The sequence below is a fragment of the Myxine glutinosa genome, chromosome 9 (genome assembly GCF_964187855.1).
Source record: "Myxine glutinosa chromosome 9, kmMyxGlut1.1, whole genome shotgun sequence".
Lineage (NCBI taxonomy): Eukaryota > Metazoa > Chordata > Myxini > Myxiniformes > Myxinidae > Myxine > Myxine glutinosa.
The window spans coordinates 14178305-14201325 of NC_136269.1; the positions used below are offsets into that span (position 1 = coordinate 14178305).

At 46.6% G+C, this 23021-nt stretch overlaps 1 protein-coding gene across 2 annotated transcripts in view; it reads left to right on the plus strand.

Moving 5' to 3' along the window:
* LOC137435627 (uncharacterized) overlaps positions 1–23021 on the plus strand; it is a 147550-nt gene that overhangs the window by 79422 nt on the left and 45107 nt on the right. Inside the window, exon 5 of one of the 2 annotated variants that reach the window (XM_068129560.2) lies at positions 6745–6893. The exons of the other annotated variant lie outside the window; for it this stretch is intronic. Coding sequence (XP_067985661.2) covers positions 6745–6852 — 108 coding nt within the window. The 3' untranslated portion in view covers positions 6853–6893. Of the gene's footprint in view, positions 1–6744; positions 6894–23021 lie in introns of those variants that run through there. 2 annotated transcript variants of the gene reach the window in all.

Below are 23021 nucleotides of genomic sequence, written 5' to 3' on the forward strand. Positions count from 1 at the left end.
CCCATTCCATCTGGACATTTAGCAGATGCTAGTCATCATCTCCACGATCTGTTGGATGCAGTGGTCCTCAAGAAATCAGATAGTCCTTATGCTAACCCAATTGTGATGTCAAAAGAAGGATGGTACCGTCGGCTAACTGTAGATTATTGAAAGCTAAATCGCCATGTTTTTTTTTTAAAGATGTGTACCTTTTCTCGGCTCTCTGGTGCCAAGTGGTTCTCTGTGAAAGACCTGAATGAAGTCAGGTTACGGCCAAATTGAGGTCGAGCCAGAGGATCATGTGACAACTTCCTTTGACGGCTCGCTCATGTTCTACAGATGGTCCAACACCCCGACCACCTTGAGTGGTTGGAGTTCCATTGCCAGATCCAATGCACAGGAGGTATTGACGTTTTTGGATGATACTCGGCAACATTAGAAGAACACGAGACTCGACTCGATGGGCGGGGTTTAGTGGGAAATTAATTTGGCCTCAAATTGAGTCTTGAGAAGTGTATTATATTTTGCAAGTCTTATTTGTTTTTTCTTACTTGGTCTATCAGGTCTCCGACCATGGGGTTGCTTGTGACCTATGAAAGAAGGCTGTGGTGTGTATTTGGCCCCGGCGGATAAATATGTAGGCAATCTTCATTCCTTTGTCGGCTTTGCTGGATACTACCTGAACGAGAGCGAGACGATGCCCTTAATGTAGGTTTTAGTTCGGCTGAGCTACAAGGCCGTCTATTTATTACACATGCAAATAAATATGGTGGAGCGATTATTATTTCATAACCAACACTTCCCCAACTACCCCTCACGCTCCCAATACTATACAATGCTCCTTCTCCATCCTCTCCTGCTAAACCCACCTCTTCTCCTCCTGCTTCCTCACACACTCCCCTAAGCTTCTTTCCACTGTCATGCTCTTTACTCCTTGGTTTACTCCTTTACTCCCTGATCTACCATCCCCAGAGCATTTGGAGGACGTGTACAAATATTTATTGTCAAAGGGTGGACAATGACTTAGGATGTTTTGAGTGTTATGAGATATTTACCCTCGCCAGAGGAGAGGGTATTACATTTGGGTCCGTTTGTCTGTTTGTCTGTCTGTGTGTTTTTTGCCCGCACAGATTAAATATGCTTTCCTCTGCAACCGTTGGTCTGATTGAAAGGAAATTTCCACCATGGGTGCATCCACTCGTATATAATATTTTAATGATAAATATGACGGTATGGGTCACGTGGTATGGGCATCATCTTTGAAAAACCTAAAAACTTTGCAAGTCTATATCTCCGAAAGCGCTGTATAGAAAGAAATTGAGACATGGCTCATTGTAGAGAACTCTCCTCGGGCAATAACATATGTGAATGATTATGTCATAGGTCTCTCCATTATGGCGTCATAATTTGACAAGTACAAAACTTCATCCAATCAGGTTGAAATTTATTGAGCGTCATCTCGAGATAAATTGGTGGAGAAAAAAACAAAATCGTAATGATGTCATCGGTCACGTGGTTCGGCAGCCATATTGGATTGAACATAAATCTTTCTTGGCACAGTCTTCCTTGGCACACTTGAGCTCCTCACCACATACAAGGCTTTCATTTGCAACTCAATGGAATACTGCTCTCCCCTCTGGGCCGGTGCTCCTTCCTCACACCCAGCTCGGCTTCACGCTGTTGAAACCAAAGCTTTCAGAATCATTGGAAACTCCCACTATGAAGCTGACTGAGGGCCTTTCACTCGCTCACCGCAGGCAGGTTGGTGGTCTCTGTCTTCTACCGACTCCTCTCTGGCCTAGCTTCCCCAGCTCTGTCTGTGCTCTGTCCCCCAAATATTCCTTCAGGTCGCACAAGATCTGCCAGCAACCCTCTTCTGGTGAAACTGCCAAAATCAAGACCCTCTGCTCACCTTCACTCTTTCATTTTTCTTTTCTCCCACCTCTGGAACAAACTCCATCACTCTCTTCAATCCCACTCCTCCCTCCAGGTATTTAAAACAGATGTTCACCCCCATCCAAAACCTTGATATTTTCTACCCCTGTTAATTCACTCCAGATCCACTTTTTTGAAATACCGACTTCTTTCCTGGAAGTCCTAGCAGTGTCAATTTGTTTTATACCTCTCCACTCCCCCCCCCCCCCCTTTCCCCTGCCCCCATCCCCCAAGCACTCTCCCTTCCACAGATCTCCTGATGTCCCAGTTCTCTACTGTTGTACTTGTGTGCTTCCCTCTCTCTCCCCATCTTGTCTCCCGCTCCCTTTATTATATGTTTTATGTGTCTGTTTATGTTTTTTGTGATTAATGTTAGCTCTAACATGAGCCTCGATCTTTTGTACCAAAAAAAATAAAAAATAATCAGTCCTCCATAAACCACACAAACACAGCAGCTAACTAGATGGTATTCATAGAATACTTACCCTGCGCAGTCAACTTGTTGCGAGCCAACTCTTCTGTTTTTGAACATTTTTTTCTTTTCTTTGATCCAATATGGCTGCCAGACCACGTCAGCGATGACATTATAAATTTCTATTCTCTAATATAATTGCTGCATAGATCAATCTCAATACATTTCAAACTGATCAGACTTAGCGTTGTCCCTGTCAAATTATGACGTCATCATTAACAACACCTATTCCCCATATGGAGTTATTTACAATGAGCCATGTTTCAATTTTTTCCATGCAGTGGTTTTGGAGATATAGAGGTGCAACATTTTTCAGTTTTTCCAAGACGTTGCCTTTATCACATGACCTATGACGTCATGATTATCATTAAAATATTCTGCAGGAGGAGGCGCTCCTATGGTGAAAATTTCGTGGCCATCAGATCAACTGTTGCTGAGAAAAAAATTCACTGATTGGATAAGTGTTGTACTTTTCGAATTATGACATCATAACGAGGCACCGATGACATCATCATTTACATATCTTATTCCCCAAGGGGAGTACTTGACAATGAGCCATGTTTCAATTTTTTCCATGGAGCCGTTCTGGAGATATAGAGGTGCAACGTTTTTCAATTTTTCCCAAGATGGCGTCTGTACCACGCGACCTATGACGTTATAATTATCATTTTACAATTCTACAGCAGGAGCCGCACGTATTCTGAAAATTTCATGTCCATCGGTCTAACAGTTGCAGAGGAATTTTTGTTTCATTCATACTGATCAGATCAAGCGTTGTACTTGTCGAATTATGACGTCATAATTAAGGCACCGAAGACATCACCATCAACATATCTTATTCCCCATGGTGAGTACTTGACAATGAGCCATGTTGAAATTTTTTCCATTGAGCGGTGTGGGAGATATAGAGGTGTAACTTTTTTTTCCAAGATGGTGTCCGTACCACGTGTCCTAAGACGTCATAATTGTGAATAAAAAAAAATCTACAGGTGGAGGCGCTTCTATGGTTAAATTTCGTGTCAATCAGACGAACGGTTCGGACCCGGCTATTTTGTTTGTTTGACAAAAGTTCGGCTTGTGAGAGAGTGGTGTGACAAAGGGTTAAAGGCAATGTACTGATACTGGGTCACGAGGACACCATGGATGCAACAAGCATGAAAGAGGGAAAGACGTAAACCTGTGAGTAGGAGTGGTTTGAGGGACGAGGACTAATGAAGGAAGAAAAGACAATGGGTACTCGGTGATGGAAGATGACCTGTTGTGGTTCACTGCCAACTTGTAGGCCTGGTGGGAAGAACGGGGTTTGACCGAGGCAGGTGGTTCTTCTCATGAGAGAATATGTGAGAGGAACAAAGGAGTGTGGGAGTTTCATGAGCGGGTTGCTGGATGAATGTGTCTACCTGGAGGGATTGGTGAGGGATGCAGGGGTGAAAGAGCAGAGGAAGGAAGGTAGGAGAAGATGCAGTATAGAATGGATAGGCCTCCAACCTGTCTCGCTATGATAAAAGAGCAGCAGGCTCCGTGTTCCCACTTCTTTGTGGGAGATTCCAATTTCATGGAAACGGATTGCTAAAATGTCATTTTGTTCAAGAAAATTAATTCAAGGCCATTGCTACCTGACCCAATAACCCCAAAAATCCATGTTTTTATCTCTACAATGTCGAGGCTTAGGGAAGAGCTGGAACACATAACAGAACAGAAACTATGCAATGCAAAGTGTGCAAATACTCCAGCAGCAGGGTGAGGGACACTTGGAGGAAGAATGGGTGAGGGACACTTGGAGGAAGAATGGGTGAGGGACACTTGGAGGAAGAATGGAATGAAGTGGACGGGCGGAGGACACAGGGAGCGAACAAAGTCGACAAGAAAACGGCCGAGGAACAGTAAGGGGAAAAGCAGCGATGGGGTGGAGGGGAGGGAGGAAAACATAATAACCTGGCATGGAAGGGTGCGCTTAGCGAGGGTTAATCCCGTGTCGGTGTAATCCAAGTTGACGTTGTATTAAAGGTGCATGACATATGTGGTTCTTTGGGATGCGCTGGAGACCGTGACGGCGGCCTGTCGAGTCACGTTGTTGATTCTCCTTCGGCCGCCAGTGATCGCTTCGTACGTTTTCCACCAAAATTCCGGTCTTTGGATCACAATATTGTAAATCTCCGATAAATTATATGATCCCTTAGGAATGTCGTACGAAGCTTGGGCCGTTTTTCCTTTCCCGGAATGCATTTCGGGATTCTCGGCTTGTTGAAACATTTGCTGACGACCTCCCTCTGCCATTGTGCTTGTTCGTCAAAGCTGTTTGTGAGACTCATCCCAACCACATCCTTCTGTATTCCAACCCCATTCCCACTGCAACTCATCCCAACCACATCCTTCTGTATTCCAACCCCATTCCCACTGCAACTCATCCCAACCACATCCTTCTGTATTCCAACCCCATTCCCACTGCAACTCATCCCAACCACATCCTTCTGTATTCCAACCCCATTCCCACTGCAACTCATCCCAACCACATCCTTCTGTATTCCAACCCCATTCCCACTGCAACTCATCCCAACCACATCCTTCTGTATCCCAACCCCATTCCCACTGCAACTCATCCCAACCACATCCTTCTGTATCCCAACCCCATTCCCACTGCAACTCATCCCAACCACATCCTTCTGTATTCCAACCCCATTCCCACTGCAACTCATCCCAACCACATCCTTCTGTATTCCAACCCCATTCCCACTGCAACTCATCCCAACCACATCCTTCTGTATCCCAACCCCATTCCCACTGCAACTCATCCCAACCACATCCTTCTGTATTCCAACCCCATTCCCACTGCAACTCATCCCAACCACATCCTTCTGTATTCCAACCCCATTCCCACTGCAACTCATCCCAACCACATCCTTCTGTATTCCAACCCCATTCCCACTGCAACTCATCCCAACCACATCCTTCTGTATCCCAACCCCATTCCCACTGCAACTCATCCCAACCACATCCTTCTGTATTCCAACCCCATTCCCACTGCAACTCATCCCAACCACATCCTTCTGTATCCCAACCCCATTCCCACTGCAAACCACTCGTTTTTCCATTTTCAACTGATTGAGATGCTGTCTTGGACTTTCATTTGTGCTCGGGACTTGTTTTCCCATTTTTGTGCATCACGTTCCCATTTGTGGAATTTCTCCGGTGGGATTGACAATGTCCCATGGCTTTGATGGTCGCGTATTGGCTGCTCTTTCTCACAATGTACCTTTACCTAGGTATCTTGTCAAATCTATTTTCAAACTTCATGGCAAATCTGCTCAGATGGTTTTTGTGTGATGTTTCCAAGTTCTTGTCCAAAGCTACAACTATTTATGGGTTGATCTGTTCAGTGTTCCCACCTGAACCAATGGGTCGTGATGCAGGGACCCCAGATTCAAATCCTATATGTTGTACGTATTCATCCTCCGTTTGCGAATCTCGTCTCCGATGATGAGGCCGAAGCACGAGGTCTTCTCCTTTTCCTATTTAGCCATCTCGGGTATCTGGGAGCGTGATGGGTTGGGGGGGGGGGGGGGGGGTGCTTGGAACAAATTGCCTTTTTTAACAATCTTGGTTTTACGGGAGCATGACGTCCGGGGGGAAGGTGATGGGTGTTGGGCCAAATTGCCTTTTTAACCATCTTGGGTATATGGGAGGGGGAAGGGGGGGTTTTGGGCCAAATTACCTTTTATATCCAAATTGGGTATACGAGCGGGGGAGGGGTTGGACAAATTACCTTTTATATCCATATTGGGTATACGAGGCGGGGAGGGGAAGGGGTTGTTGGGCCAAATTACCTTTTATATCCAAATTGGGTAGACGAGTTGGGGTGGGGAGGGCGGGGGTTGAGGCAAATTACCTTTTATATCCATATTGGGTATACGAGGCGGGGAGGGGAAGGGGTTGTTGGGCAAAATTACCTTTTATAACCATCTTTGGTATACGAGGCTGGGGGCGGGGGGGGGGGGGGGGGGTGTTGGGCCAAGTTACCTTTTTAACCATCTTGGGTATATGGGAGGGGGTGGGTTGGGCCAAATTACCTTTTATATCCAAATTGGGTATACGAGTTGGGGGGGAGGGGGGGTGGGTTGAGCCAAATTCCCTTTTATATCCAAATTGGGTATACGAGTTGGGGGGGGGGGGCGGGTTGAGCCAAATTACCTTTTATATCCATATTGGGTATGGGAGGCGGGGGGGGGGGGGGGTGTTAGGGGGTTGTTGGACCAAATTACCTTTTGAAGCATGTTGGAGGTATTTTTCATTTTGTTTTAATTGCATTATTTTCTGTTCAAAAGGAAACGTACCTCGGTTATTTTCCTTTGTGCCATCAGATGTCTCGTTCGCAGAGCATCCGTCTATCGTCAATGATCCCGATCCGCCGAGGACATTCTGATCCCGGTCCCGATTGTCGGTTACAATTGCCACAAATGTCGATTTGATCCGTCGAGAGGTTTTGCTGCTTGAAGGTGAGGCCTCTCCGCATGACCCGAGCTTGGCGGAATTGAATTTTTCCTTATGGCAATTTTATGCATCATCCTTTCATCAAAATCAATGATAACTCCCTGATGTAGAATCCATGGTGAGTTCACCTTTTCTTTCAGAACGTTTGTCGGTTTGTGTGCATTTAATGAGCCTGTGATCGTGTGCCAACAAAGAGCTTTCGTGCCAGGTACAGACGACGTTTCCCATCGTTACCGCTTTTACAGGTGGAAGGAGAGAGGCCTTCTGCGCTTCCACCCCGGGCCAATTATCGCTCATGCTATGTTGACACCATGAAACAATTGCTTTCGACAAACTCGTCTGTATATTGAATGAATGTGCTCTTGGTTGAGCGCAGGCATGATGGGCCAAATTCCCTTTTATGTCCTTGTAATCCGCTGCTCTGGCTATCCGAGCTAATTCAGTAAAGGCCTCATCTCCTATCCTCCATGCGAAGCCCCTCCCCAGCCCATTCCACCGTCTCCCCTCTCTTAGTTTGCCTCGTTTCCCCACGCTTACCTCATTTGACCCCCACGCACAGCTGCTGTCACAGAACATGCTCTGCTTGGGAGAGTTTCTGCAGGTGTGTTTCAGGAAATGCTTGATGTCACAAAACGTTACCCCTGTTTGCAGCTTTGCACTGTTCACTCTGCACAACCACTTATTGCGGAATATTTTGACGTTGCTCTCACCGGATCCTCACAGCAGAGTAGGCCAAGTATGTCTGGGTGTGGCCATCCGTGGCCACGCACATCAGGATGCTGCTTTGTAACCTCACTCAGATGAATTTTGAGCATTTTAATAAATAAATAAAAAATTTGTCACGTTCTTTGGCCTGTATCTATTTTGAAACGGTTTTGGATGAAATAGTTAGCCGAAACATTGAGCGAGGGACGTTTTTTTTGCCAATAGCTCACAGTGAGGCCTTCATCCATTCGCCAAGAGAACTCTGGTACTAGAACCGGATGCACAAATCATTGGACGGGGTAACACGGTAGTGCTGAGGATGCGAACATTCCCGTGTTGCGGTCCCATCGATGTGGTAAGGTCTTGATGTCATCCGAGTATAAATTATTGACAGGTACGCAGCCGTTTCAGGACAGGTGCTTTGACGTTTTTGTTATTCGTAAATGTGATGCCATTCAGATGTTCGCCGAGTGGTCGAAAGAGCTGAACATCCTGAGGCGGCAAATCCGGACTACATGGGGGATGATTTGGAACTTCCCAACCTATGAATTTCTGCGAGGATGGTGGTAGTCGCATTTGATGGGCAAGCGGTATCATGCCGCGAAGTCACACCTGGAGGCAGCATACCTGGTTGGCTGTGCATTGATGGTTTTCCCATGCTCACCAACTTCCACCTGAATTTAATTGTTGAGGCCCAACTCGCTGTAAGGTTGCCTGGTGATCGCTGAATACTGATGTTTATTTTGGTGGTGGGGTCCAAGAATATCTCCTTCGCTTGCTGTCTCACTTTTCCTCTGGTGTGAAATTGAGGACCCACGTTACATCACACGTCACAATCTTCATTGTGAAGTCTTCTCCCTCTTGCAGCGATCGAAGCATTCCATTTATTTATTTATTTATTTTATACAATCTTCATTGTGAAGTCTTCTCCCTCTTGCAGCGATCCAAGCACTCCGTTTATTTATTTATTTATTTCATACAATCTTCATTGTGAAGTATTCTCCCTCTTGCAGCGATCCAAGCACTCCGTTAATTTATTTATTTATTTTATACAATCTTCATTGTGAAGTCTTCTCCCTCTTGCAGTCATCCAAGCATTCCGTTTATTTATTTATTTATTTTATACAATCTTCATTGTGAAGTCTTCTCCCTCTTGCAGTGATCCAAGCATTCTGTTTATTTATTTATTTATTTTATACAATCTTCATTGTGAAGTCTTCTCCCTCTTGCAGCGATCCAAGCATTCCGTTTATTTATTTATTTATTTTATACAATCTTCATTGTGAAGTCTTCTCCCTCTTGCAGCGATCGAAGCATTCCATTTATTTATTTATTTATTTTATACAATCTTCATTGTGAAGTCCTCTCCCTCTTGCAGTGATCCAGGCATTCCGTTAATTTATTTATTTATTTTATACAATCTTCATTGTGAAGTCTTCTCCCTCTTGCAGCGATCCAAGCACTCCGTTTATTTATTTATTTATTTCATACAATCTTCATTGTGAAGTATTCTCCCTCTTGCAGCGATCCAAGCACTCCGTTAATTTATTTATTTATTTTATACAATCTTCATTGTGAAGTCTTCTCCCTCTTGCAGTCATCCAAGCATTCCGTTTATTTATTTATTTATTTTATACAATCTTCATTGTGAAGTCTTCTCCCTCTTGCAGTGATCCAAGCATTCTGTTTATTTATTTATTTATTTTATACAATCTTCATTGTGAAGTCTTCTCCCTCTTGCAGTGATCCAAGCATTCCGTTTATTTATTTATTTATTTTATACAATCTTCATTGTGAAGTCTTCTCCCTCTTGCAGTGATCCAAGCATTCCGTTTATTTATTTATTTATTTTATACAATCTTCATTGTGAAGGCTTCTCCCTCTTGCAGTGATCCAAGCATTCCGTTTATTTATTTATTTATTTTATACAATCTTCATTGTGAAGGCTTCTCCCTCTTGTAAGTGATCCAAGCATTCCGTTTATTTATTTATTTATTTTATACAATCTTCATTGTGAAGGCTTCTCCCTCTTGCAGTGATCCAAGCATTCCGTTTATTTATTTATTTATTTTATACAATCTTCATTGTGAAGGCCTTTTTTGTTTTTTGTATACTGAATCGAGGCTCGTGAAAGAGCTAACATTTATTTCACAAACAAATCAACCAGACAAACAAAATATATAAAAAGAGGGAGCGGAAGACGAGATGGGGAGAGAAGGGGAAGCACACAAACACAACATTTGAGAGCAGGGAGAAGTGTGGGAGGGAGAGGGCTTGGGGGGGAGGAGGCGTGGGAAGGGGGGAGAGGTGCAAAACACAAGGAGACCAAGGACTTCCAGGACAGTCGTTGGTATTTCAAAAAAGTGTAGGATTTGGGGTGAAATTAGCGGGGGTAGAAAAGATCAAGGTTTTAGATGGGGGAAGATAAGAGATGGTGGTGAACAGCTGTTTTGAAGACCTGGAGGGTGGAGTGGGATTGAAGAGAGTGAGGGAGTTTGTTCCAGAGGCGGGATAAAAGAGGAATGAAGGAGTGAAGGTGAGCAGAAAGTCTTGATTTTGGCAGTTTAACCATAAGAGGGATGCAGGCAGATCTTGTGCGACCTGTAGGAATATTTGGGGGACAGAGCCCAGAGAGAGCTGGGGGGGCAAGGCCAGAGAGGAGTCGGTAGAAGACGGAAAGACCACCAACCTGCCTGCGGTGAGTGAGTGAAAGGCCCTTGGAGTTAGCTTCATCGCGGAAGATTCCAATGATTCTGAACACTTTGGTTTCAACAGCGGGAAGACGAGCTAGGTGTGAGGCAGGAGCACCAGACCAGAGGGGAGAGCAGTATTCCATAGAGCTGCGGATGAAAGCCTTGTATGTGGTGAGGAGCTCAGGTGTGCCAAGGAAGGACTTCGCACGACGGAGGATGCCCAGTCGGCGACTGGCTTTAGAGGCCAGATTTGAAATGTGGTTTTCCCAGGAAAGATCATGGCAGATAGTGAGACCCAAAAGCTTGAGTGACAGAACTTCTTGGAGGGGATTATTCAGAAAGTGGATGGGAGGGTTGTCCAGTCGGTCTTTTCGGAGAGACATCGTAAGAGTGTGAGATTTGTCAGGATTGAAAGACATGTTCCACTTGTTTGCCCAGTCTGTGATTTTGTTCAGGTCTGCAGAGAGTGAGGAGGCTGCAGACTGCTGATCTGAGGGATGAGGAATGGAGCGACAGAGAGTAGAGTCGTCAGCAAAGAGATAGAGAGGATTTTCAAGAGAGTCAGAGAGATCATTGATATAATAACCACCTTTAGAGGCCATTTTTCCCCGCAAAGCGGGGGTTGGCCTTTTTCGGGAACCATGGTTGTTGTTGTTTTTTGGTCCCCTTTTTGAAGCAATGTTTTACGGCCGGGTGCCCTTCCTGACGCCAACCCTTTTTGCCGCCTTTAACGACAAACAGGGAATTACCAGTGAACTGGTACTCAATTAGCCGACCTCGGAAGGATGACAGGCTGAGTCAACCCCCCTGGCGTTAATTCAGCGATCGACCGGGATTCGAACCCAGGATCCTAGGATGCTAAGCCGGCACCCTAGCCGCTAGCCCAACACCAGGGTGTAGAGAGATCATTGATGAAGACCAGAAAAAAGCACAGGGCCCAGAACACTGCCTTGGGGAACTCTAGCCTGAACAGGAAGAGGAGATGAGAGAAAACCATGCAGGGCCACAAGTTGACTACGACTAGAGAGGACGTCTGCCAGCCATGCGTGGAGATTTCCATGGATACCAAAGGAGGAGAGTTTGGTGAGCAGAGCGGGGTGCCAGACCGTATCGAAGGCATGTGAAATGTCAAGGGAGACAGCTCTAATTTCCTGTTTGGTGTTGAGGACCCCCATCCATTGTTGAGAAAGCAGAAGCAGCATGTCCAGAGTAGAGTGACCAGGTCTGAAACCAAATTGATGGTCAGAGATCAAGCCATTGGAGAAGAGGAAAGATTTTATACCTGAAGCAATGATGGATTCCATGACTTTGCTGATAATTGGGAGAAGGCTGATTGGTCTGTAGCTGCTAGGATCTGTTTTTGCACCTTTTTGTGCAAAGCGGTGATGTTGGCTGATTTCCAAGTAGATGGCAGATGACCTTGAGCAAAAGAGATGGTGAAGAGAACAGAGAGAGGGAGTGAAAGAGCGGAAGAACATGATTTTAGGACCCGTGGGCTGATGCCATCAGGACCATTTGCAGAATCAGAGTTGAGGGTTGACAAACTTTTCCACCTTGTCAGGAGGAAAGGACACAGAATCCAGGAGCAGCTGGGTACGACTGGGTACGGTGGGTACAGAGAGGGATGGTTTTGGGACACAAGATTTAGAGGCAAACACAGAGTTGAGGCATTCAGCTTTTTCACGTGCAGAGTCAGCCGTGTAGCCGTTTGAGGTGAGGGAGGGGGTGGAGGGGGAACAAACACCAGAAATAGATTTGACCAGACGCAACCAGGATTTGGAAGAGGGAGACAGATAAGAGAGTTCGGTCTTGAGAACGGAGAGATATTGTTTCCTGGCTCTCCTGAGGGTGGACACACACTTGTTTCGGGCTTTGTGAAAGGAAATGAGATTTCCTTCCGTTGGATTTGCTTTCCAGGAGATGAAAGCAAGTTGCTTCTGGGCAACAGCCTCACCACAAGATTCCATGTACCATGGACGGGAGGAAGGGTAAGACAACTGAAGACGAGATGGGATAAATCTGTGCATGAGAGAGAGCAATTTACTTTGGAAGAATTCCCAGGATGAGTTGATGTCAGAGGCGGTAGAGATGGGAGACCAGTCCAGATGATTGATGGCTGCTTGAAGACCGTGCCAGTGGGCCTGAGTGAAATGCCAGACTCGTCGATGCTGAGGAGGCTCTCTGAGAATGGTCAGAGAGATGTCCGCTTTAACAAGCACATGATCAGATGAGCCGATTGGAGCAGAAGAAGAGCAGCAGACATTTTCAGGGAAGTTAGTCATAACCAAGTCCAGAAGAGGAGATGCTCTGTTGACTGAGATCCGGGTCGGGAAATTGACAGATTGCGTCAGTCCCAGTGAGTCACAGAAGTCCTTTGCTGAAGAGCCATGGCTGGTGAGAGAGGTACCCACACCCAGCCAACTGGCATGGTGACAATTGAAATCACCACATATGAGGAAGAGAGAGTTGGGATGGGTAGATAGAAGTTGGTCCATATTATCAGACAGTGAGATGTAGATGGAGTCATCACTGTTTGGTGGAGGGTACAACACACATATGAACAAAAGGTGGGAGTGAAGGGGAAGCCGTAGCCAAAGGTATTCCTGGGGGTGAGGTGGAGAGAGGGCAGTGGAGGGTGAGTGAGGAAGTTTATTTATTTATTTATTTTATACATTCTTCATTGTGAAGACTTCTCCCTGTTGCAGCGATCCAGGAACTCCTTATTTATTTATTTATTTATTTTCTACATTATCTCAGGCTCATGTTGGAGCTGCCACACACCCACGCACACACACGGACATACAGACACGAACATGTGTGGCACCACACAAGACTGTTAGATGAGACGAGCATAGCCACTGAGCTTGGGGGAAGTGTCGTCACTTCCTGGGGTAGTCTGTGTGCCAGCTTGTCCCAACAATGGTGCCACCTTTCTCACTGCACTCGGCCTGGGCATTCCTACGGAAGAATTTCCTCCTCACCATGGATGCCAACCTTTATGGATCGTCCATGTACTTAACTTTTTAACGGCTGAGCATCAATCAAGGAAGCAGCATGTATTTTTAAGTCTTTGGTATGACTCGGCCTGGGTTTGAACCACTGACTTCCAAGACTCAACGTGGACACTCCAAGTAACTATTACACCACCGACTCAGGTGTTTTGATCAAAAATTTGGTCCATAGGTGGGCACCTCACACTCACCTGTATTGAATTTCAAGTGGCAATGAATGTCTGCTTCGTTCCAGCATTGACATCCATTTCTTCAGCAATTTTAATTTCCAAGGATCCAACAATTGTCCAAAATTATTTGTTTGGTGGGTTTTGATGTTTTCTCGAATGACTGTGCTTGGTTGCACGTGAGAATGCTCAAGATCACACAACAGTTCATGGCTGCACCATATAAACACTCAGCAAGGTGAAGAAGATTCCAAACCAAATTGTGACGACAGTCTCCTGTGAACATCAGGTGGCATGACGTCGTCCTTCACAAGGAGCTTGACTTCCACGTCACATGTTACTCTATTGCATGGCATTGTGATTTTACCCATAGTGCTTTGACTAGCATGTGTTCCACTTCCTGTACAACTTGGTCATGATATGATATGCGGTTTAAACCTCTTAACCGCTTTTTCTAGCAGGTAGCAGTTGTTTTAAATAACTTATTTAATTGCTTGTTGTTCGCAGGAAAATTTCCATGTTTTCTGTGGATATCCAATATCTGAATATCCAATTAAATGCAAATGTAACCTCTGCACTTCGTTTCTGTACTCCCAGGTGAAGGACCTAGTTAGCTCACCTGGAACGAAGTTCAGGTGAGCTTATGCGATGGCGCGTCCGTCCGTAAACGCATGAAACCTCTTCTCCGAAACCGCTGATGGGATTGCGACCAAATTTGGCACAAATGATATTTGTTATGTTGTGGTTAAAGTTTGTTCACGGCATTAAAAAGGATTGGGGTCTCAGGGGGTCTACCGGGGGTCAAAGTGGATCCAGGTTTGACCCACAAAATATGTATTTGCTTTTTCCTCTGAAACTACACACACTATTTCGATGAAACCTTACCACAACTTTCACCGCCCGTGATGTACCGAAGTTTGTTGACGGCATTAAAAGAAATCTGCCCTTTTGGGCCTCTCAGGGGGGTGGGGGGGGTTGGTTGCCCCCCAAAATCAGATGTGTTCCAGGTTAAGGTCTGAGGGTCTGGGGTCTGAGGTGGTATACGGGCTTGTGGATGGGGGAGGGGGGGGGGGGTGTTTCCCCCCAAAATAGGTATTTTTGTTTGTTTGTTTGTTTAAAGTCTTATTATTATGTTAGTATGATTCTACATGCTGCCCTTTCTTCTAGCAACCGTGGAAATTGGTTTAAAATACCATTAGTCAGTGCAGTATAATAATAATAATAATAATAATAATAATAATAATAATACATTTATTTTATATAGCGCTTTTCAAGAAGCCCAAAGGCGCTTTGACAGAGTACAAAAAAACACGTGCAAAAAGACAAAAATCAACAGGTAAATAATCAAAGCAAAAGGAAGGAGAAGGAGAAGAGATAGTCGGGGGTTAAATGCTGTGGGTTAAATGTTGAATGCAGTGTTGAACAGGTGGGTCTTGAGTGATGTTTTTAATGTGGTGAGTGAGGAGGAGTCTCTGATGGTGTGGGGTAGTGAGTTCCAGAGGGTGGGAGCAGCGATGGAGAAGGCCCTGTCCCCCCAGGATCTGAATTTGGTCCGGATGGGGGGGGGGGGGGGGGTCAGGAGGTAGGTACCAGCAGAGCGGAGGTTGTGGGTGGGAGTGTGTCTGGAGAGGAGGTCAGTCAGGTAGGATGGGGCCAGGTTATGGAGGGCTTTGTAGGTCAAGAGGAGTATTTTGTACTGGATTCTCTGGGGGATGGGGAGCCAGTGAAGCTTGAAAAGGACGGGAGTGATGTGGTCACGGGTCCGGGAATGGGTAAGTAGACGGGTAGCGGAGTTCTGAATGTATTGGAGTTTATTGATGATTATTGAGGGTGAACCAAAGAGCAGGCTGTTGCAGTAGTCCAGACGGGAGGTGATGAAGGCGTGGATGAGGGTTTCTGCAGCCGTGGAGGAGAGGGATGGATGGAGACGGGCGATGTTTTTCAGGTGAAAGAAGGCTGTCTTTGTGATCTGTTTAGTGTATTTGTCGAAGGAGAGGGTTTGGTCAAAGATGATGCCAAGATTCCGGATGTGAGGGGAGGTGGATACTGGGAAACCGTCGATGTTGAGGGCAAAGTTATGGGTGGATTTGGTGAGCGTTTTTGGGCCAATGATGATTATTTCAGATTTATCATAGTTAAGTTTGAGGAAGTTGATTTGAAGCCAGGATTTTATTTCAGTGATGCAGTTTGTCAGGATAGAGTGGGTGGCGGTGGAGATGGACTTGGTGGAGATGAAAAGCTGGATGTCATCGACGAAGCATTGGAATTGGAGACCATGACGGCGGATTAAGTGACCAAGGGGGGACAGGTACAGGATGAAGAGGAGGGGGCCAATAACTGTACCTTGGGGGAGGGGAGCAGTGGGGGATTTGCAGTTATTGATGGAGATGAACTGGCGTCTGTCGGAGAGGTATGATTTGATCCAAGAGAGGGCAGTGCCGGTAATGTTAAAGGTGGTTTCAAGTCGGGTGAGGAGGATGGTGTGATTGATGGTGTCAAAGGCGGCGCTGAGGTCGAGGAGGATGAGAATGTTGAGGTTGCCAGCGTCAGAGGAGAGGAGAAGGTCGTTGGTGATTTTGAGGAGAGCAGTTTCAGTACTGTGGTTGGAGCGGAATCCGGATTGGAATGTTTCATACAGGTTATTGGCAGAGAGGTGATGTTTAAGTTGAGTGGCTACAGCGCGTTCCAAAACTTTTGACAGAAAGGGTAGGTTGGAGATGGGTCTGAAGTTGTTTAGGGTGTCAGGGTTGAGTCCAGGTTTTTTCAGAATGGGGGGTAACAGCAGCAATTTTGAGGGATGGTGGGACGATGCCTGTAGACGGGGAGGAGTTTATTGTTGCAGTGATAAGTGGAGAGAGAGCAGGAAGGGAGACCTTGACAAAGCTGGAGGGGATGGGGTCCAGAGTGCAGGTGGCAGTTTTCATTCCTATGAGGAGTTCAGAGAGGTCAGTAGGGGAGACTGGGGAGAACTGAGACAGGGGTTGGCAGGATAAGGGGGGGCAGGTGGTTTGAGGGGGAGCAGGTGCGGTGGTGGTTAAGCTGCTGTAGATGTTGTCAATTTTGCTTTGGAAGAATGAAAGGAAGGAGATGCAGTTGTCTACTGTGAATGACTGGGTGGTGGTGTCCAGGGGGCTGAGGAGTTTGTTTATTGTTGAGAAGAGTGCTTTTGGGTTTCCAGAGCCAGAGTGGATAATTTGAGAGTAGTAGGCGGAGCGGGTGCGGGAGAGGGCATCTTTGTAGTGTTGTAGGTGGTCCTTGTAGGCTTGGGAGTGAATTGTGAGACCTGTTTTATTGCGGAGTCTTTCAAGTTGGCGAGCACGAGTTTTCATCAGGCGGAGTTCAGGGGTAAACCAGGGAGCAGAATGGGTGAAAGAAACTGTTTTGGTTTTTATAGGCGCAAGCTGGTCAAGGCAGGAGGAGAGAGTGTGGTTGTAGTAGTCGGTGAGGTCACAAGGGGTGTGCAGGTCAACGAAGGGAGAAGTGGACATTTTTTCAGAGAGGGTGGATGAGAATGAGGTAGGTGAAAGAGCGTTTAGCTTACGGAAGTTGATAGTGCGATAATGCCTTGGTGCTGGGGTGGGGATGTTGATGGTCATAGTGATGGCTAAGTGGTCAGAGAGGGTGAGGTCGGAGCCAGAGAGATGGTGCAAAATTAATCCAGTAGAGCAGACAAGGTCCAGAATGTGCCCACGGTTATGGGTAGGAAAGTTGACATGTTGAGTGAGGTTAAAGCAGGTGAGTAAATCGGTGAAGTCAGTGGTTATTGTGGAGTCGGTGGAGTCAATGTGGATATTGAAATCACCGAGGAGGATTGAGGGGGAGAGGGAACAGAGCTGGGTCAGAAAGTAGGAGAAGTCAGACGGGAATGATGGGTGTGGTTTGGGAGGGCGGTAGACGACAGCCATGACTGACTGTGTGTGACCAGAGAGTTTAAAAGCCAGGTGTTCAAATGATGGAGCAGATGAGATGGAGATGAGGCTGGTCTTGATGTCCTGTCGGTGAATTACTGCAATTCCACCACCTCGGCCCTCCGAGCATGGTTTATTGATGTAAGAATATCCATTGGGTGTAGTGAGGTTGAGTGAGAAGTAGTCCAGAGGTTGTTGCCAGGTTTCAGTGAGACAGAGAAAGTCCAGTTTATTTTCCAGAATGTAGTCGTTCAGGATGAGGCTTTTGTTGTTGAGGGACCGGGTATTGAACAGGGTGAGCTTGATGTTGCTTTGTATGGTGGGGATGAACTCAGGTGATTTAGCCAGGGTTTGCAGACAGGAGGTGCGATCGTGTGCGTTGCTGTGACCAGGTGCGCTGGGACGATGAGTGGGAGTGCGCTGAGCCGACCAGTGTACGGGAATGACGTGACCTGTTTGTAAATAAACAAACTTACGACCGGAGCCTCTATGAATGTGGGTCGTCGCAGGAGTCCATGGGATTTGATTGCAGAGATGCATGATGGGGTGGAGTGAGTATTGAGCAGAAGAAGCCTTGCGGCGGAGTACCTTAGAGCCATGCCAGGCAGGAGCGAAGGGACGGGTAAGAGGCCAAGGTTGAGGAGGACGAGTAGGCCTTGCCGCAGCGGCAAACGACCGCAGCCGCTAATCAAGCAAACCAAGACCGCAGCGGCAAACAGCCACAGCCGCAAACAACAGCCACAAACAACGGGAGCGGGCCTGAGGAAACAGTGGAAGAGCCGGGCAGGCGAAGCCAGGAGCAGAGCCAGGACCGAGCAGAGGGCAGACCCAACAGCCAAAAAGCCGCCACGACCACCAGAAAAGCAGACTATATACAATGACCCAGTCGGAGAAGCGGCGAACAAGTAACGCCAGCGTTCTCTCCAGACCGGACCGGAAGCGGAGGCGGTATACTGTTTGTTCTACCAGGTGAGCACCAGGGGTATTGCCCCTATGTTTAATTCCTGTTAATCTGCCGTTCCTGACTTTAATTAAACAGGTTTAAGTGTGTCTCTTTGGCCTTGGATTTGCTCCGCAGGGAAGGTATCATCTCCAGAAGCATAGTTTGTCATCTGCAAAGAAACCAAACCTGCACCTGCTATCTATCTGAAAGATGGGGTTTTTTTCATTTACGAATGCACCAAGTTCATTTTATTTCCTGGTTAATTAGAGTGAAGATTTCCAGTGACAGCGAAACGAACGAACCACCTTTAGAGGCCATTTTTCCCTGCAGAGCAGGGGTTGGCCTTTTTTGGGCACCCTGGGCCCCTTTTTTGAAGCAATGTTTTATGGCCGGATGCCCTTCCTGCCGCCAACCCTGTTAGTCGCCTCTTGCGACACACAGGGAATTACCAGTGAACTGGTACTCAATTTGCCAACCTCGGAAGGATGACAGGCTGAGTCAACCCCCCTGGTGTTAATTCAGCGATCGACCGGGATTCGAACCCAGGATCCTAGGATCCCAACCCGCACCCTAACCGCTAAGCCAACACCAGGCCTATACCGGGATTCGAACCCATGATCCTAGGATCCCAACCCGCACCCTAACCGCTAAGCCAACACCAGGATATTTCCAGTGACAGCGATACATTAAATTACCATGACATTTACCCCAGATATCAAAGCGCATTGAAAATTCTCTGCATGGTCGCGTGTAAATTGCGAGCGTTCCTGGTGTGGAGGTGATACAATGTGAGGCGATCCACCTGTTCACGTAACTGGTAGGACACACTTGTGGGTTTTTGGATTGGACCAAATGTACTGGTCCGCAAACGTAGTCAGACGGTGTGTTAGCGTGTTCGCCGAATGGAGCTTGGCCCAAGGAGGCGGCAAATCGCCAGTTTTGAGGGCATTATGGGGGATAAAGGAAGCGCATTAGACTATAAATGAACTAAGTCTCTCTCGGGTGACACTTTAGAGATTTCATCACGGCCTCGGGAATTGCTTCTTCGGACCAAGGTCACGGTGGCGCTAGACTGCGAGCCCGGCCAAGCATGGCGTGATCAGAGAAAACTTCACTGCATTGCATAATGACACTCTTTTGCTGCCCAGGAAGTGCTATATACTCTGTGCTTCCCAGCATTTACCTGTATCTCATGGCAACACGTAAATGTACCTATTTTGAGATTTAGGATGGTTTGCAAGACTCCTTTGGAGCAACAACCACAGCCCAGTTATGAATTATGTTTCACTTTGAGAGCAAAGCAGTCGAATGGTTTCTAATAAGGTCAGGGCAATAGAAAGGGGACGCAACCAGGGCCACAGCTTGATGAAGCAGAAGAATGTTGGTAAATGAGGAGCCCGGCAACAGAAGGACCAGCCAACCACAATGTAAAACGTACAGTAAGCGTTACAGGTAGACAGAAGGGCCAGTGAAATGAAAAAGGTCATTGGAAGTCAGCATGGGATGGACAGTGGTCATCACCTTGATGGACTAGACTAGAGAGAAGAGCATAATTGGATGGACTCGGGTAACCGATTCCACATCCGGAGTAAACGAGTTGGAGAAGATTGGAGGTGAGACTAGATTTGAGAAGGTTAACAAATGAGTTATTGCAGGGTGTGTGTAACCTTGCAAGGCCGGGAAGACAAAGTGCTCAGGGGCAAGACCCAATTTTGCAGGACTGCAAGGCCACGAGCTGATGAATAGAGGCTGAGAAGCGGTTCCTGTACTTCATCCTCTTGCCAAGAGATACCAAGTACCCTTGGGCCTTTAGAGGCAACTATCTTCCTGGGTCCAAGATAAGATGCAGAAGTACCAACGCACACAGGTGTACTTAATAGCTCTGTAAACTATCAAGCCTTGCACACTTTATGTGTCCCCTTGAGTGAGTCATCGAGAGCTAACCAGGTTGCTTTTACGGAAATGTATCGATGTTTACACTTTGTTTGAGCTTTGTTCACGGTTTGTAAATTTTTTATGATGTCTGTATGATAAAGGTGCAAAAATTACTATGAACCTTATTACTCACCTCATTACTGTCCTTCATGGGCATCCTCTATTGGTAGTTTGAAAATAAATTGAAATCTTGGGAAGAGCTGTCGTCTGCATTTGATTAAACAAACACCATGAACAAGGTTATACCGTACACGGAAGGTAAGAAGAGTGCATTTGGCTCAATTTGGTTTAAACAGGTGAACTCGTGGGAAGGTACGCACATGTTAGTTCCATGAAAGAACGTTGGACAATCCTGAAGGTATGGATACCATTTCCACTTTTATAACCATTTTACCTTTCTATTTACCTGCAGAAACAGCATTTGTACACTGTTGCAGCTTTCTCAAAATTTTATACTATGACTACTACTACGACTACTACTACTATTACTGCTACTACTATTACTGCTACGACTACTACTACTATGATTACGACTATGATTACGATTACTACTACTACTACTATTACTGCTACTATTACTACTACTACTATTACTGCTACTATTACTGCTACTATTACTACTACTATTACTACTACGACTGCGACTACTATTACTGCTACTACGATTACTACTACTACTACGATTACTACTACTACTACTACTACTACTATTATTACTGCTACTATTACTACTACGACTACGACTACGACTACTATTACTGCTACTACGATTACAACTATTACAACTACTACGATTACTACTACTACTACTACTGCTACTATTACTATTACTACTACTACTATGGTACTACTATTACTACTACTATTACTATTACTACTACTATTACTACTACTACTACTACTATTACTGCTACTATTACTGCTACTACTATGGTACTACTATTACTACTACTACTACTACTACTACTACGATTACTACTACTACTACTACTACTACTTCGACTACTACTATTACTACTACTATTACTACTACTGATACTACTACGACTATTACTACTATTACTATTATTACTACTATTACTATTATCACCTCTACTACTACTACTATCACTACTACTACTACTATTACTACCACTACTACTACTATTACTACTGCTAATACTACTATTACTTATATTACTAGTATTAATATGACGATCACTTCTATTACTATTATTACTACTACTATTATTATGACTACAACTATTGCTTTGACTGCTACTGCTACTTTTACTATTACTATTGCTACTACTACTATTACTACTATTACTACTATAACTACTACTACTATTACTATTACCACGACTATTACTATTACTATTACTGATGGTTCATATTATTACTACTATTACTATTACTACTACTATTACTACTACTATTACTACTACTATTACTACTATTACTGCTGGTACTATTTATTATTACTACTACTATTATTATTACTATTACTACTACAATTACTACTATTACTATTGCTATTACTACTACTACTACTACTATTAATATTACTATTACTACTGTAGCGGTTGCCGCTGAACATACACAATCGCCTTACACCTGCCGAGGACGCAACCAGGGAGCGACCGCTGTGCCGGGCTCGCCCAGACCGCCCGGAGACGCTCAGTCTCGCCTTTCCCGGGCATGTCCAGACTCGCCTTTCCCGGACTCGCCCAGACCGCCCGGAGACGCCCAGTCTCGCCTTTCCTGGGCATGTCCAGACTTGCCTTTCCCGGGCTCGCCCAGACCGCCCGGAGACGCTCAGTCTCGCCTTTCCCGGGCATGTCCAGACTTGCCTTTCCCGGGCTCGCCCGGGCCGCCCGGGCACGCCCACTCTCCCCGCGTTTGATTGCATATATATATTGCTGCCCGATAAACGGGCTTTTCAGAGTACCCGAGTTTGGTTTTGCTGAATGAAGAAACTCGGATGAATTCCCGTCTTTTGTCGCGTCAATCCTTTTAACTCGCGTAGGAGCACAGCTCCTTCATTGGTGACCCCCGACATGGACACGGCAGTTGCCCTTAAACTGCCTACCTTCTGGGAGGCTCATGCGGCGGTTTGGTTCGCCCAGGCGGACTCCCAGTTTGCCCTGCGAGGCATTACCGCCGACGACACCCGCTTCCACCATGTGGTAGCGGCACTCGGCTCCGCCACCGTGGCCCGTGCCCTGGGCCTCCTCCAGCACCCGCCAGCCACTGACAAGTATGGCGCGATCAAGACGCTCCTCCTCGACGCATTCGCCCTCTCACCGGCAGAACGCGCACGACGCCTGCTCGACCTGCCCGAGCTCGGCGACACGCGCCCGTCCGAGCGAATGGACTACATGCTCTCGCTGCTCGGTGAGCACGCCCCGGATTTTCTTTTCCGAGAGCTGTTCCTCCGCCAGCCGCCTAGCCAGGTATGCCTCGCCCTGGCAGGCACGCAGATCACGGATCCCCGCGCCCTTGCCAGGGAAGCCGACAAGATCTCCTCGGCAGGCCAGCACATCGGGGCGGCTACCTGGAGCCCGCCGCCGTCCGAGGCGACGCCCATGGCGCCCGAGCGCCCGGTGCGGTTGGAGGCCGAACTGCCGGTGCAACTGGCGGCCGCCACGCCGCGCCGACCGCTCCCAACACGACGGCCAGGGCCGCCACCTGACCAGGCGTGGTGTTATTACCACGCCAGGTTCGGACACTAGGCTCGGACATGCCGACCCCCGTGCACTTTCGGCAAGTCGGGAAACGGCCGGGCCGGCATTCATTACCAGCC